Here is a 15,786-nt window from a genome sequence, read left to right on the forward strand (position 1 = left end):
GTTGTATGTTTGTTGGCAATGATTGTTTATTTAATTGTGTTGCGAGAACAACACTTTGGTTTTGTCCCGTTTTTTTTTTTTTTTTTCCTATGCCGCCGATCTCAGCTTATTCCTGGAAACTGGTAAGGGTCTAGCCTGTGCGATTTTTACGGAAAGTGTGGACCTCAGGCCGGATTGATGAATATGACATTACATTTTGGAAAGCTCCGCAGAACTCTTGCCTGGGGCCAAAAAGGATGGTTTTTGCTTGTCCACGAGCTAGAGCCTATGGTGTGCGAAGTCAAATGGAGTTTTATAGCCTATGTCAGAGAGAACTATCTGAAGTTGTGCAGCCAAGCTTTCGTTTCATCAAACCATGTTTCTGCTTTCTAGTGGAAAGCTCCGTTCTAGCAGCCAAGCAGGCAGGCACCACTTTCAAATTGAAGGTGGACTAAAATCTATAAGTGTTAAATATATGCGTCAGTTACCCGGCCCCACTGCCAATATATCTTCTTTGAGTGATAAATAGAAAAATTTACAGAAGCAAAAATGTGGCATTTTCCCACGGGTCCGAAAGTGCTGCCATCTATTTTTTCTACCCATTTCTGTTCGTGATTTCAGCTGAGTTTATCATTCGGTTTTTCGGACTTGGGATTTCGGAAGAGAAATTTTATCAGATGAACCTGTTAAACTTTAAAAGTTCTGTCATTGCTAAAGAAATTTGAACTTATCCTTTGCTTCTTTCTAAGTGGTGACGTTAGAAAGTTGGCCTACCGCAAAAAAAAATCAACTTTTGAACAAAGACAGATAGAATTTTTTTTCGACGGCAGTCGATGGCTCTTGATGAGCTGATCAAAGTATATGACATCCATTTTTTGGTTGAAAAATTCCTTCATGAGGTATACCAGTTTGAAAGTTTCAAAGGGTTGACAACTTCCGTAGTAAGGTACACTGTTAGGTAATAATCACCTTCGGCAATGACGGGTTAGCAACTTTTGCTAGTTGGTGTATCTATTATTTGTTTCCAGTGTATTTGGTGGTAAAACCAATTTGGCTCCAGTGGTAAGACATGTAGGGGACTTGTAAGTAATAATCTGCTGTTAGACTACAGTCAACTTCAGTGATGAGGGGTTTGCAACTATGCTAGTTGGTGAACCCATTTATTTGTTTCCGGTGAACTTGATACCTATTACGGGAAAGGGACTTATAAGTAAGAATCGGTTCACTTTGGGCGAGAGACGGCTGTTAGCTCATAATCATCTTCGGTAATGAGGGGTTTGCCACTTTTGCTAGTTGGTGTACCATTAATTGTATCCGGTGTATTCGATAGTTAAACCAATTTGGTTCCAGTGGTAAGACATGTAGGGGACTTGAAAGTAATAATCGACTGTTGGGCTACAATCATCTAAGATTATATAAGATATTGTTCTGAGTTTTCATCCGTCACGATGTCTACGATTGAAAAGGACAAAGTTCAACTGGCTGCAAAGTTAATTTAGTCCCTTCTTTCGATACTATTTTGTTGTTGTTTTTTCAAAGCCTTTAATCATGTGATTACTGATCGATAGCGAAGAAACAAAACCAAAGTGTTGCTCTCGCAACACTTTAGTCAGCGAAGCCGGACAAAGGTTGCCGCAACACTTCACGTTGCCCGGGCAACGTAGGTCTAGTTTCTGTTCGTTTTTGGATTCATTTATTCTTTAATAGCAATTTCTGGTCGTTTTGAGTTTGAGTTATTGTAGGTTTCTATTTCTTCTGATCTTAAGTTTAATATGGCTTTTACTTTCTTTAAAGAACTTCTTTGTCGGAAAGTTTTTTTCTAATTAATTTGAGAAATATTGACGTTTATATCGACAGAGAATACCAAAATCAAACAGAGCTTTTGACAGTCGGAATTTTCCAAATTTGGTACTCGATATATCATTTTTTCGAAAACAATGTCGATCGATAAAAAATAACGATAGTGAAGGGAATATACAATATTTCACCCACATTTGTCGATGATCAACTAACGGATTTGCGGTTAGTTTTCAGATAGTTCTTGATATGAAGTAACTAAACAGTGACTTTATGAGGTTACTATTACTGAAAACACACTTTGAAACACTAACTTTACAGACTTCGAATGTTTGCAATTTCTGGTCAAAAATTTTAATAGAAAAATTTACGAACTTCAGAGCAAAATATTTTACAATCTAATCAATGGAGGAGAAATATTCGTTCAAGAGCAAAGAGACTGACATCCGACCCGAATGAGATATGTCAATGCGACAGATTGGCTGAGGTGATTACATAGACGTTATACTACTATCAAAACAAATTTGTAACTCGCTTCGCTTTATTGAAAAAAATTCACACAGGTGATTGGTCAATTTTTATTTAATCTATCTTATTCAATCATCAATTTGATATAAAGTTTACATTTAAACCCTAAATTTATAACACCTTGATTTTATCAAATACAAAAACAATTGGAATTTGGAACTTTTAATATAAAATTGTTTGATGTTGAAAGATAAGACTGTATAATAATTGGGGTCAAACTATTTAACTATTTTTTTAAATGCCAGAAAGTTCTAGGAGATTTTGTGAAATTTGACCAAGACATATTACTTTAAAGATAGAAAAAAGGGATTAATGTTCCCCTGTGTGTCATCTTATCTAAGTTGAACCTTAATCCGGTCTAGATCGACCCAGAATTCACGCTTATACTGAGAGCATTAAGTGTAAGATAGAATTTACTGTCCCACAGAATTCAATTAGAGTCGGCACCCCATTTCGTGTCCAATCAGCACTCTGGAGCCCAAACCTCCACAGCGGCTTAGAAATTCGATCTTGTTATAAATACTTCATCCCGAGACGAATTAGAAAGATTGACAAAGATCAACCTTCAAGGATGTTTGTTTGTTTAAAAGAAAAAAAAAGAAAAAAAACATAAACTGGTCATCTAGGCCTAGACTATCGGTAATGATTGATTATTCTCACTAAAGTGATTCTTTCAAAATTTTGACTTAAATTCATGGAAAGATTACCTTAATATACGGTGGATTTCGATAGTTATATTTTCGCTTAGCGAGCATTTGTCGTTCTTCTTGTATGATCGATCAAAATGAAATCCCCTTTACTATTTACTTTACAAATCTTAGATCCATTTTTTGTCTTAGTGTACGTTAATCCCCCCATAAGACTATTTCAGCAGAAATGGTGATATTAATGCTGATAAAGATAATAAATAATCAATTTTAACAAGCAATATTGCTTCTAAGGTGTCTTCACTGCAACTTTTGTGATCTGACATCCCTCTTTATCCCTTAGCTGCAATAGAACATCAGCTAAGGAGGACCAATCTTGTTGGTCCCACGGGGGTAAAAAATATAAATCATGTTTTGTAAAAGAAGTTAAAAAAATCAACAAGGTATTCCAGTAGCTAAAATTGTAGAAAAAAAATGTACCTTGACCAACCACAGACATCAAAAACAAGAAGAACAATAGGGAATTCTTTTCGTAAGACAGTGGAAAGTTAATTTAAATGAATATTTCGGTCCTATGTCCAAAGGCCATCCTCAGCAAAACATTAATAGATAGAAGAAAAAAAACTTACAACAATATACAGCCAGTAAAACTAAATGAAATTTTTTTAAAAACAGTCCTAGCATCCTCACTTCAGCGAAGTTCAACCAAGACTGATAACTAAACTGAGATGAAACAAGGCAATTCATTGAAATGAAAGAAGAATGATTAAAAACAAGTTTCTTGTTTTGGTGTTTGTGATGGAAAGGCAGTGTGGTCTTCGTCGCTATTTACCTTGACCAATGCTTCCCCAGCCAACAGCATAAACATCCGGAGCTTTCTTCGAAGAATCTATTGATCTTGGGATTCTAGCGTCTATATCAAATGGCACGCAAACAGGTCTAATAAAATCTAAAAGAGACCAAAAGGATGTTATTAATTTATAGAAATGACATTTCAAATATACGAAATTAAATATTTTTCAGTAAGCCATCTTTTTATGTAAGCAAATAAAGGTGGAACTGGATCCTTCATTAGCTCTCTGGAAAATATTTACGCAGAAACTCCTTTACCCTGGATTTTCAAAAATTTCGAGAATGCAAAAGATATTCCAAACAGAAATCTGACATTCTAAATCTTATAGAACTTGCCACCTTCTTCTAAACCGAGCACATTTTCTCAGTCTAGTAGCTTTTGAAGGGTAAACTATATTTGGTGAATTTTACACATTTGGAATTAGCATAAAAGGTCAATTAATGTATTAATCGCTATCAAGATTTCTTTCTTTTAGTTTTGGTTACTATAGGGCGGAGTCGCTCCTTGCTCACACATTGTTACCATGAACTGTTTGATTAATATTGTGATTTTCTTTTTTTTTATGATGCGTTGGCAAATGAAAACACGTTGTTCAAATTGAACATAGTTTTCAGTAAACTGCAAATAGCACTAGCCTATTAAAGGGTCTCTGGGGTTCATGATTCTGTTTTTATTTGGGGTAGCTCTTGCTAAAAGCACTGTAGATTTCTGTTTCTGGTGCTGTTGTCATTTTATAAAAAAAAAAACGTGCAAATTTATCTTTGCAAATAGCTGTAATGTTTATACAAAGCCATTTATGAAAATACCATTTTTTGATTGGTATCACATTCTAGTTCCTTATCAGAAAGATTTCATAATATAGTATTCTATTTTTCGAGAGACCCAGAATGTGTTTAAGCTTTGTAAATTTAAAAAAATTTATAAGCATATTAACAGTTGGTATTGGAATCCCCATATGATCTAATTTTTACAGCTGTCCTTGCAAAAGTTTGACGACTTTGGTGGTTTACATTATTTTTATAACTATTTTTCATCGAAAACTCGTTCTCAGTGATTAAAGCTACCAATTTGAAAAAAAAGAAAAATGACAAATGCACCAGATGTGCTGCTCATACTTAAACTTTCGTTACTTTTCAAGAAGGGGACTATAGACCTCCAGTTTACGTTTTTCGATCCTGATAAATCGATTGGCTATCTCTTAAGTTGTTCTGATCACTATTTTGGTCGTAAGTTTTTTTGGCGGCATAAAATGGAGAAACAGCACTTTTTTGGGAATGATTTATTTTGTCACTAGAATATTCTATGATGTAACAGAGGCAGGGTCCCCAGCTTGTCGTCTGAATTTTTGTCCTAGTCATATTAGGAAAATTATTCATTATAATGCCTACAAAATTATGGCATCTACGTTAATACATGAGCCACTGTTTAATAGAGGGCAATACTTGTCTTCCCTTTCAGATGTCTTGTTTTTAATCTAAGCTTTTTGGGATTAAGGCACGACTTATAGTTGTTTTTCTAATTTATAAAATCTACTATTACTAGTATAACAGAGCAGTCACATTGTTTAGCTGTCGCAATACATTAAGTCCGATGTTTTTAATCGGATATTTGAGCACAATTTGTCGTATTTCAATCTGAAAATTGACAATTAGTCTAGTAAGTAACCATACCTCGGCTAAACAGAGAGTAGGAAGATTAGGTGCTCTTCTCTCATTCCAATGCAACCACAAAGCTGAAATCTGAGTGTAAATAAATTTTGTCCCAGGGGCGGAACATAATTTGTTTTTACAGAAAAAATATTACAAATGAATGTGTATTGTCAGTTCAATATACATATGCTGATACTTATTCTAATTTATGATGATATTTATCATCATATTATGATGATGTTATGTTGATTATTATGATGATATTATGATATTTATGATGATATTTATGCTGATTTTGGGTTTCATTTATTTATCAATGCTCATTTGTGGTAGTTTTGCGCTTGGTAGACTGTTCAGTTTTATTTTTGCTCATTTTTGGTTTCATGGAATTCCTTACTTTTCTTTGAAAAACTTATTTTGTGAAAAAAGTGTTTTCTATTAATTTCTGTTCGTTTTATATTGACATTGTCTTTTCAGGGAAAAAGAAAACAGTAGTTCAAATCTTTTCGGTTTTTCTTTAAGAATTTATAGTTTGGCCTGCTACTTGTATGCTGGAGAAAAATTTTCAACAATTTTTAACAACATGCACACTTATAAAAGCCTGGACACCAATAGCAGTGTTTAGTTTAGATTTATAACTCATCTAGTCGACCTGAAAAACAAAATTTTATACCATGCGCAAAAATATATCTATGCTCTTTGACAGCTTTGATACACTTACACACTTTTGATTTAGTTAAATCTTAAGAGCAGAAGCAGTAAAAGAAGTAGCCCTGAAAGTCAGAACATAATACCCTCGGTTGCTCTTGGGATACTGCTGAGATATCTTATTGGCAATCAGCACACACACAGTGTATTTGTATTTAATCTTAAGGCAACATTTAGTTTTTTAACATAATGGCAAATTGCGTAACTGTGGGGGATCGACCCATGCAATAGCCCTAGAAATACAGTTACAGGAAGAAAATGGCTACCTTAAATTTTGTTTGAAACTTTTTGGAAAATTTCGAGCTAAAGAGGAGGGCTGATTGCCCTCCAATCACTTTTGACTCTTAAAAAGAGTACTAGAACGATGAATTTCCAATCAAATTAGCTCTTTTAAAATATCAATGATATTACTTGCTGTGACAGAGCAGCGCTGCGTATGATATTGCTTATATGCCCTTTTAATACTTGCATTAGTTTTTTCGTTTAATTGAAACTTCCCCTAAACGTAGTACCATAAGAATATACTTAATGTCTTATGGGTAGTTCAAAATCTTTCACGACTTACCCTGAAACGTCAGCTTAATAATGTAAGCTGTTATTGTGTTATTGCTTCGCTACCCTATTGACAATCTACATGATCATAGTTCGTTTTGATTTAGTTCAGCAATCACCTAAATATTGAAGCTTTACCTTAATATCCTTGGCTTGGCAGTAGCAATAGCTGTAGTAGCAGTAGTATCATTAGTAGTAGTATGCACAACGCACCTTCTTTTTCAACATCCCCTCAACACACGATGAAATTTTTAACTTATTACCCTCAACCGGTCCTGAAGCATTGTTAATACATCCTCTTGACAAACTATGTGGGCATAATGTGTTTCGATTTATTTTAATACAATTAAAATATTGCCTTAAAATTTGTGCCTTAATACCCTTAGGTTTATTAGTAATAGTAGAGGCACCAGTAGCTATAGTAGTAGCAGTAGGAGTAGAGTTAACAGTAGTAGTCTTAGCTTAGTAGCAGTAATAATAATAGCAGTAGTAGGAGTAGTCTTAGAAGTAGAAGCAGCATGATGTAAACATTGTTTTTTGGTTAGTACAACATCCCACACAACAAGCGTTGTAAGTTTTAATCTCAGACATTTGGATCATTTGCACTCAGATCACTTTTGACAAATAAAAAGGCACTAGTCCTCTCAATTTCCAATCGAATGAGCCCTTTTTGAAGTTTCTACGATAACGGTTTCTATAAAAAACCCTTATATGCCTCAAGGACATAACTTACAACCCTTGTCCTTGGGACTGTATGGGGGGGGGGGGTCATCCTGGAAGATACAATTTCAAAATTATTCAACTATGTTGAACAAAATGGCTATATCAAAATTTTGATCGGAAATGTTTTGGGAAATGATGGGTGGGGGAGGGGATCATTTTCCCTCTGATCACTTTGGACTAATAAAAAGGCACTAGTCCTCTCAATTTTTAATCGAGTGAGCCATTTTTGAAGTTTCTACGATGACGGTTTCTATAAAAAAAAAACCTTATATGCCTCAAGGACATAACTTACAACCCTTGTCCTGGGGGCTGTGTGTGTGGGGGTCATCCTGCAAGATACAGTTTCAAAATCTTTCAACTATGTTGAACAAAGTGGCTATATCAAAATGTTGATCGGATATGCTTGGGGAAATGATGGGCGTGGGGAGGGGCATTCACCCTCCGATCACTTTCGACTATTATAAAGGGCACTTGCCCTCTTAATTTCCAATCAAATGAGCCCTTTTTGACGTTTCTACTATATACTTTCTATAAAAACCTTATATGCCCCCAGGGCATAACTTACAACATTTGTCCTGAGGACTGTGAGAGGGGGGGGTTCATCCTCAAAGATATAGTTTCCGAACCTTTCAACTACGTCGAAAATTCTTTCTATAATAAATCTTATATGCACCTAGGGCATGACTTACAACCTTTGCCCCGAAGGATTTTGGGGGGGGGGGCTGACATTCTGAAGGACATAATTTCTAGACTTTTCAACTACTTTGAACAAAATGGCTATCTCAAAATTTTGATTGGATGTGTTTGGGGAAATGGTAGACGTGGGAGTGGAGTTAGTTGCACTAGCTCCATATACTTTAACTCATATTTGTGCTGAAAACTTCTGAAAGACTTCATGATATGAATTTAATGCGTGAGATTAAACTTTTTCTGGAAATGTTCTTTCCAACGATCTCGGATTCCAACGCGAGTGGTAGTTTTGCTCCCATTTTATTCAAGAAATCCTGGCACTTTGTGTCTTTATCATCTATCAGCTCTTTAGCACGTTTGAACACGAGATCTGATTTGCCGCTTCGGAAGTCGTCTTTGCACTTCTGAGAGTTTTTATTATCATGTCTTTAAGTGCCAGCCAAGCCTTCTTCTCCATTTGGTGTTTGAGTTGCCTGAATCTATCCTAGCTTTCTTGATCCTGGTTGTTTCTGAGAGTTCATTTCTCGTTGCTAATGTCAATGATCTCTTGAGTAATCCATGGATTGTCTCTACTAGATTTATAGCCAAGAACAAGCTCGGCTGTCTTACATGTAGCCCTGCAAACTTTGCAACACAAGCTGATTAGTGTCGGCTGGGTTGAAAGGGTCAGATGCTTCTTGCATGGTCTTCGATAATCGTTCATTTCGCTGCTCTTTATACTCTTTTTTGTCTTCTGATTTTTCAGGGCTTCCACGCGGAAACTTGGACATTTTCCTTCGAGTTGACAACGTTCTTTCGTCTTAAACGAACTGATTACACGAGGAGACTTTGATCACTGTCGAAATCTCCACTGGATAGATCTGCTGTGTCTGTGAACGAAGATTCCCACCGATAAGATATGAGTATGTAATCTATCATGTTGGAAGTTGTTCCATCAGGGCACAACTAAGTCGCTGTCCTCTTTCGCCAGTCTCTGGACATTTTGTTTGTTACAAAGAAGTTCTTGTCTCTGAAAAATTCAGTGAGTCACCCTCCTCTGCTGTTGATCTGTCCGATTCCAAATTTGCCCATGATATATCTGTTTCTGCTGTTGTCATTTCCCAAGATGGCATTGAAGTCTCTAAGGACTATAACGAAATCTTTCCTTGGACTGGGGTCAACAAGGCCCTGAAGGTAAGAGTAAATATCTTCAGACTCCAAATCCGACTTTAATGAATCAAGAGCATTTAACTTGCACTAGAGAGAGGTTGCTGAACTTGCCCTTGATTCGGATCATCACCAATCTTTCTGAGACAGACACCCCTGACAGTAGAGATTTTTTTTCTGCTTTTGCAAGCAAAAGCTAACTCCTTGTCTGGGTATTCTATCTTGTCTGCCAGAGAGTAGAAGGGTTGCATCTCCTATCTGTTCATCGCTGTTACCTGGTAGATGTTTCTCCGAGAGACCCATGATATTCCGCTTGAATGATTTTCTTCGTGGAGGAGCATGTCCTTCCATCTCGTTTTTGCAAGTGTCTGAAGGTTTAATGTTCCATTTCTGGTTGTAAGTCTTGTACATAAAACCAATCAAGTGTCAGTTTCAGACGGACTGGTCAAATGTTATCTAAATTGGTTCCCAACGCTGTCGGTTGGCACGGAGGTAGTAACTTATCCGTTGGTTTCCCCAAACGTGGTAACTTGTTCGTTGGTTTCCCTGGATCTGGTAACCCTAGGTCGTGATCTCATTAATTGCTCAATCATAATTTATAAAGAAGAAAAGCTTCTTGGCTGACTTTTGAAGCGAAGGTAAGCCAATCCTCTCTGCTTCTAGTCAAGACCACTGACACTCTTGTGTGTGTCTTCCACTTCCACTCCTTGTAGTTATCCTTGCAGGGAGGAGCGTTCAAATTGGCGTCACGACTTAACCAAGAAATTTATCCCATTGCTGGAGGCGAGTTTTAACGTTTTGGAACATGTCCAAGCACCAGTGGGTCCAGAAAGATTGTATTCAGATGGGCTCACCTCCTCCTCTGTCTGTATATATCCCAAGAAAAGGGTGCATTGGCTATTAAGGACCCCCGGAGACTGATTCCCTCGGTTTTGTCCAATCTTATTCGATATTCGTGGGTACACTGCATATCTGAAGGTTATTCTCCAATCCACCACCCGGGGACGCACCTGAGTTGCTAGGGGAAGTACCTGAGAAGTTACTCAAGACTCAGCAGTTACAAAATAGATATGGTTTTCCAAATCTGAGTTCGGAAACAAAAGTTTCTGCCCCTGTTTTGGGTCCCATTTGGTCCAACATAGTTTCATTTTTGCATTTGTTTACCCTTGCTCAAGACACTTAGTGCAATAATGCACAAACTAATGAAACACGACGTGTTTTTTAGCCCTTTAACGGCCCCTTACTACTTGGCTTGGGGGATCTCGATTTTAAATTTCAATCTCCCCCCCAGAAAAAAAGAGTTCTCTGTTCCTTTTTTGGGCATATAAATTTTGTGCCAGCCTAAAAAAGAAGTTTTTTTTGTCCCATTATAAAAAGTCCGTTCCCTACCTAGATTTTTTGTGTATTAGGGCACCTTTGGCCCAGAAACTTGTTCTTGTAAATTCCAAGACGTTCAAAAAATTGCTATCCCTATTCATGGAAACTAACATATACATTTTTCTAGCGTTTCCAGGGCATCGGGATCTTCTTGGTCCAAAGATCTTGGGATGCAAGTTTTAAGCCGACCAGAAAAAGCAGTTTTAGCCCTTTTTGCGCTCCATTTTTAAATAACCAAGCCCTAAATCTCAATATATTTACTTTTAGGTATCACTTGGCCCGACATAAGCACGTGTCTTTCAAATTAATCTGAGATGAAAAGGCTTTTTCCCACTTCCAAACCTTCAAGACTCTCCCCCTCTTCCCCCCAAAAAAGATGTAAACTTTTTTGGGGCCTAATTCTTTTGGGAGGGGGATTTTGATCAGATATCTGGAGTCTTGAGGGGTTGTAGGGGGCCAAGCAACGAAAAAAGCACAAAAGGGTGGGCTGGTTTCAACGCTTATAAAAGAACTATTCAAATGAACCTCCTCCCAAGCTTCTTCCTCCCAAGCCTCATCCAAAAGCAAACAAAATAAATATAAAATAAGAGTTAAAATATAATGCAAAATTTAAATATAAAATATTGAAATATACAACCAGACTGAAGATAAAATGACATTAAACAAGACAATTTATTGAGGTAGATACAAATCTAGAACAATTTTTAAAAGTGATTATTACTTCTTAATAGGGGGAAAAATCCCCTAAGAGTCAAAGATTCTTAACAAAAATCACACCATCAGATTCAGCGTATCAGATAACCCTACTTTAGAAGCTCCAAGCTCCTATCAACAAAAATATGGAATTTTGTATTTTTTCCAGAGGACGGATCACGGATGCGTGTTTATTTGTTGTTGTTTTTTTTCTTTTCCCCAGGGGTGATAGTACCGACCCAGTGGTCCTAGAATGTCTCGAGAGGGCTCGTTCTAACAGAAATTAAAAGTTCTAATTCCCTATTTAAGTGAACAAAAAAATTGGAGGGGACCTAGGCCCCCTCCCACACTCATTATTTTCCTAAAGTCACTGGATAAAAATTTTGAGATAGCCATTTTGTTCAAAATAGTCGAAAAACCTAATAGTTATGTCTTTCGGGAAAACTTAATCCCCCACGTCCCCAGGGGAGGGACCGCAAGTTACAAACTTTGACCATTGTTTACATATAGTAAGGGTTATTGGGGGTCCCGTGGGAGGATCTTTCCATGGAGGAATTTATCATGAAGGAAGAAAATTGCATGAAGTGGCTGCAGGATTTTCTAGCATTATTTAAAAAAAAATTAGAAAAACAAATAAATAAAAAGTTTTTTTTAGGTGGAAGTAAGGAGCAGCATTAGAACCTAAAACGAACAGAAATTATTACCTATATGAGGGGGTTAGTCTCCTCCACAATACCTCACTCTTTACGCTAAATTATTTTTTGTAATTTAAACTATTTATTCTACGGCAATTGTGATTCAGGGGTCGTTCTTAAAGAATTGGGACCAAATTGAAGCTTTAGTTAAAGAGCGAGGTATTAACGAGGGGGAGAACCCCCTCATATACGCAATAAAAATATACGCAATAAAAAATTGGAGGGCACCTAGACCCCCTTCCACGCTAGTTATTTTCCCAAAGTCACCGAATCAAAATTCTGAGATAGCCACTTTTATCAGCGTTGTCGAAAAACCTTATAACTATGTCTTCGGGGACGAATTACTCCCCCTCAGTCCCCATGGGAGGGGCTACAAGTTACAAACTTTGACCAGTGCTTACATATAGTAATGGTTATTTGGAAGTGTACAGACGTTTTCAGGGGGATTTTTCGGTTGGGAAGGGGGGGGGGTTGAGAAGAGGGGGATATGTTGGGGGAACTTTCCTTGCAGAAACTTGTAATGGGGGAAGAAAATGTCCATGAAAGGAGCGCAGGATTTTCTAGCATTATTTAATAAAAACAATGAAAAAATAAATATGAAAAAGTTTTTTTAAACTGAAAGTAAGGGGCAGCATTAAAACTTGAAACGAACAGAAATTATTACGCGTATGATGGGCTCACCTCCTCCTAATACCTCGCTCTTTACGCTAATGTATTTTTATTAATTTCAACTATTTATTCTACGGCTTTTGTGATTCAGGGGTCATTCTTAAGAAATTGGGACAAAATTTAAGGTTTAGCGTAAGGATTGAGGTATTGACGAGGGGGTGAACCCCCTCATATACGTAATAAAAACATGAGAACACAGAAGTTCGTTACGTAAGCTAATTTGTAAGTTACGTATATCTTTTACTAATAAAAATATTCGTAAAAGATTAAAAGTTTTAATTGCCTTTTTAAGTAACCAAAAAATCGGAGGGTAACTATGGCTCCTCCACCGCTCCTTTTTTCTCAAAATCATTCGATCAAAACTATGAGAAAGCCATTTAGCCAAAAAAAAAAAAATATGCAAATTTTGTTTTAATTATTCATCTGCGGAGAGCCAAAATCAAAACATGCATTGATTCAGGAACGTTCAGAAATTAAATAAAAAAAAACAAGTTTTTTTTAACGGAAAGTAAGGAGCAACATTAAAACTTAAAACGAACAGAAATTACTTTGTATATGAAAGGGGCTGCTTCCTCATCAACGTCCCGCTCTTTACGCTAAACTTTTTTACTGTTTTAAAAAGTAGAGTTAAGAGAAAGAGTCAAACTTACTGTAAAGAGCGGGGCGTCGATGAGGAAGCAGCCCCTTTCATATACGAAGTAATTTCTTTTCGTTTTAAGTTTTAATGTCACTCCTTACTTTCAGTTGAAAAAACTTGTTTTTTTATTTAATAGCGTAAAGATCGAGGCTTTGAGGAAGGGTCAACCCCTTTCATATACGGAATAATTTCTGTTCCTTTTAAGTTTTAATGTCGCTCTTTACTTGCAGTTAAAAAACTTGTTTTTTTTTAATTTAATTATAAATAAAAAGCATGGGATAATCGTTTCTAAAAAGGAATGTCTGTGATAAAATGTAATTATATTGTAACATAAGACTCAGAGAAAATGTTTAGGACACGATCCACGAGAGAAGTTATAAAACATTTTTAACTTGAGTGAGGTTGTTAGACTTAAAATGAAGATATCTATTCTTTTGTGTATCTAAATATAGTGATATTATAAGTTTTTAAGATATTTAAAACTCTAACGGTACCAGAGATCACCTAATTTTTCATTCTGTGGTGCGTATTCGTGCTACTTACATGGTGATATTGGAGGTTATTGAGATGTGAGATTCTCCTTCCATCATTCTTTTTCTTAAAAAGGGAACTAGAACTTTCAATTTCGAATCAAAAGAGTTCACTACAAAGTTTATACTGCTATTCATTCAATAGAAAGTGGATGGGAGAAAAATGAGAAAAGGAAAACGACGCACGTGAGGCGCATAACTCTTTACTTAGGCAGCACCATATCGCTACTTATGAAAGCTACTTCCAATCTTCGATTTCAATAGAAAACTGGCCATTTCTAATGTAATTGGTTGTTTAATTGTTTAATTGGTTGTAATTGGTTGTTTAAACACAAAATTAATTGTTTGACATAATATATTCTTGAAAGGACGGGTTACAGAAATTTGGGGTAAAATCATTCAGTCTCATTTGGAAAACAGTCAATATTATATGCAACGATGTTTCTAATATCTCATGTAGTTTGCAAATAAATCAGTTCACTTCAGCTCCGTTCAATAGCTTATATTTTAAAAAAGCTTGACAGTTTAGAGTGGTTTTTATTCTTTCACCTACATGAGACATATAGCTTTTGTTTTTATAACTGCGATGAATATGTGTCTGTCATGGCTAAGCTGGTTAAATGTAGCCGACTAGAATTTTTTAATGTCCGCAAATTTTTTAAACCGCAAATAGTTCTTAATAATGTAAAGTTTGCGCAGTCAAGGTTAGTGCCTTATTCTTAAGGAAATTCAAATTCCCAAAATAAAGGCCAGTTGGCAGCAACAAAGAAGGAAAGATACAAAAATTTGCATACAAAAGCTTAATAAAGAGGAAAAAGAGAAACGGCAAAGATACAATCAGTTTTATCTAAAAAAATGTAGCAAAGTATTTTATAAAAATATTAATCACATTTCATAAATACATGTATAAGAGTCCATTGGTTTCTTTTTTATTTTGAAAAATGCCTTCAAAAAAGCGTCCTAATGTTTTAGAGTTTATATAAAAAATGACTTGTTATATGTGTCTTTGAAAGAACGGAGAAGTAAAAAGGTGAAACCTTATGATATACCTTTTGGTCCAAAGTTCAATTCCTTTAGAAAGTGTGGAATAAAACCTTTAAAACAACAACCAGTAGCTTTCTAAGTGATCTATTTAGTTTATTACAGCAACGTTTCGAATTTTTGGAAATTTTTGCAAAAAAAAAAAATGGGAATTTCGAAAAATAGCCCCAAAAACCACAGGAATAATGTTATATCGACATGAAAGCAACATCATTGAGGTATCCATAGGGGAAAACTCCTTGTAGGAGAATTACAGTCCCTCGTCTTGAGCAACAGGGAAGATTAGTTTTTAACATTAGAAGCTGTGGGGTGATCCTTTTCTATTCTCCTTTTTTGTCACCACCAATGGGACCCTGAGACTTCTTAAAAATAAGCTTAAAGGCTAATTTGAAAGTAAATTACTATATCTAGGACATTATGTAAATTACTAAAGAGATACTAGTAAAATAAAATACAATTTTGACAAAACTGCATCTTCATATACAAAATTATACAGCACACATATATTTTGACTAGATAATACATTACACTCATATTTTGAAAAGTTGATTCTCTGGGAAACGATTCCGTATTTTAGTGACTCCTCCACCCTGGGGTTGCCCCAAGTGAGGAAGAATCACCATGTGAGCAAGAATATTTTCTGTTTTGTTCTTTACTAGACTCCTGCTAAGAAGGAGCTGAAGGCTTTTTCCTGTGTGTTATACATTTCATGGTTGCCGCCTTAGTAAAAAAAAAAACAAACTCTAGCTCATAGTAAACTAAATTTATAAATGCGCTAAAAAAAAAAAAAATGTCATGCGAGGAAGAATTGCCATTTGAAGCCAATACAGGAATGGTAACTATTATCTTGATTAATCATAATAATATTTTTT

General features: G+C 35.8%; 1 protein-coding gene across 1 annotated transcript in view; it reads right to left on the reverse strand.

Annotated features, from left to right (window-relative positions):
* The window catches only part of LOC136029331 (phenoloxidase-activating enzyme 1-like), a 45,984-nt gene that overhangs the window by 3,955 nt on the left and 26,243 nt on the right, over nt 1-15,786 (reverse strand). Inside the window, exon 4 of the mRNA XM_065707613.1 lies at nt 3,784-3,900. Coding sequence (XP_065563685.1) covers nt 3,784-3,900 — 117 coding nt within the window. The remainder of the gene's footprint in view (nt 1-3,783; nt 3,901-15,786) is intronic.

Source organism: Artemia franciscana, chromosome 7 (genome assembly GCF_032884065.1).
Source record: "Artemia franciscana chromosome 7, ASM3288406v1, whole genome shotgun sequence".
Lineage (NCBI taxonomy): Eukaryota > Metazoa > Arthropoda > Branchiopoda > Anostraca > Artemiidae > Artemia > Artemia franciscana.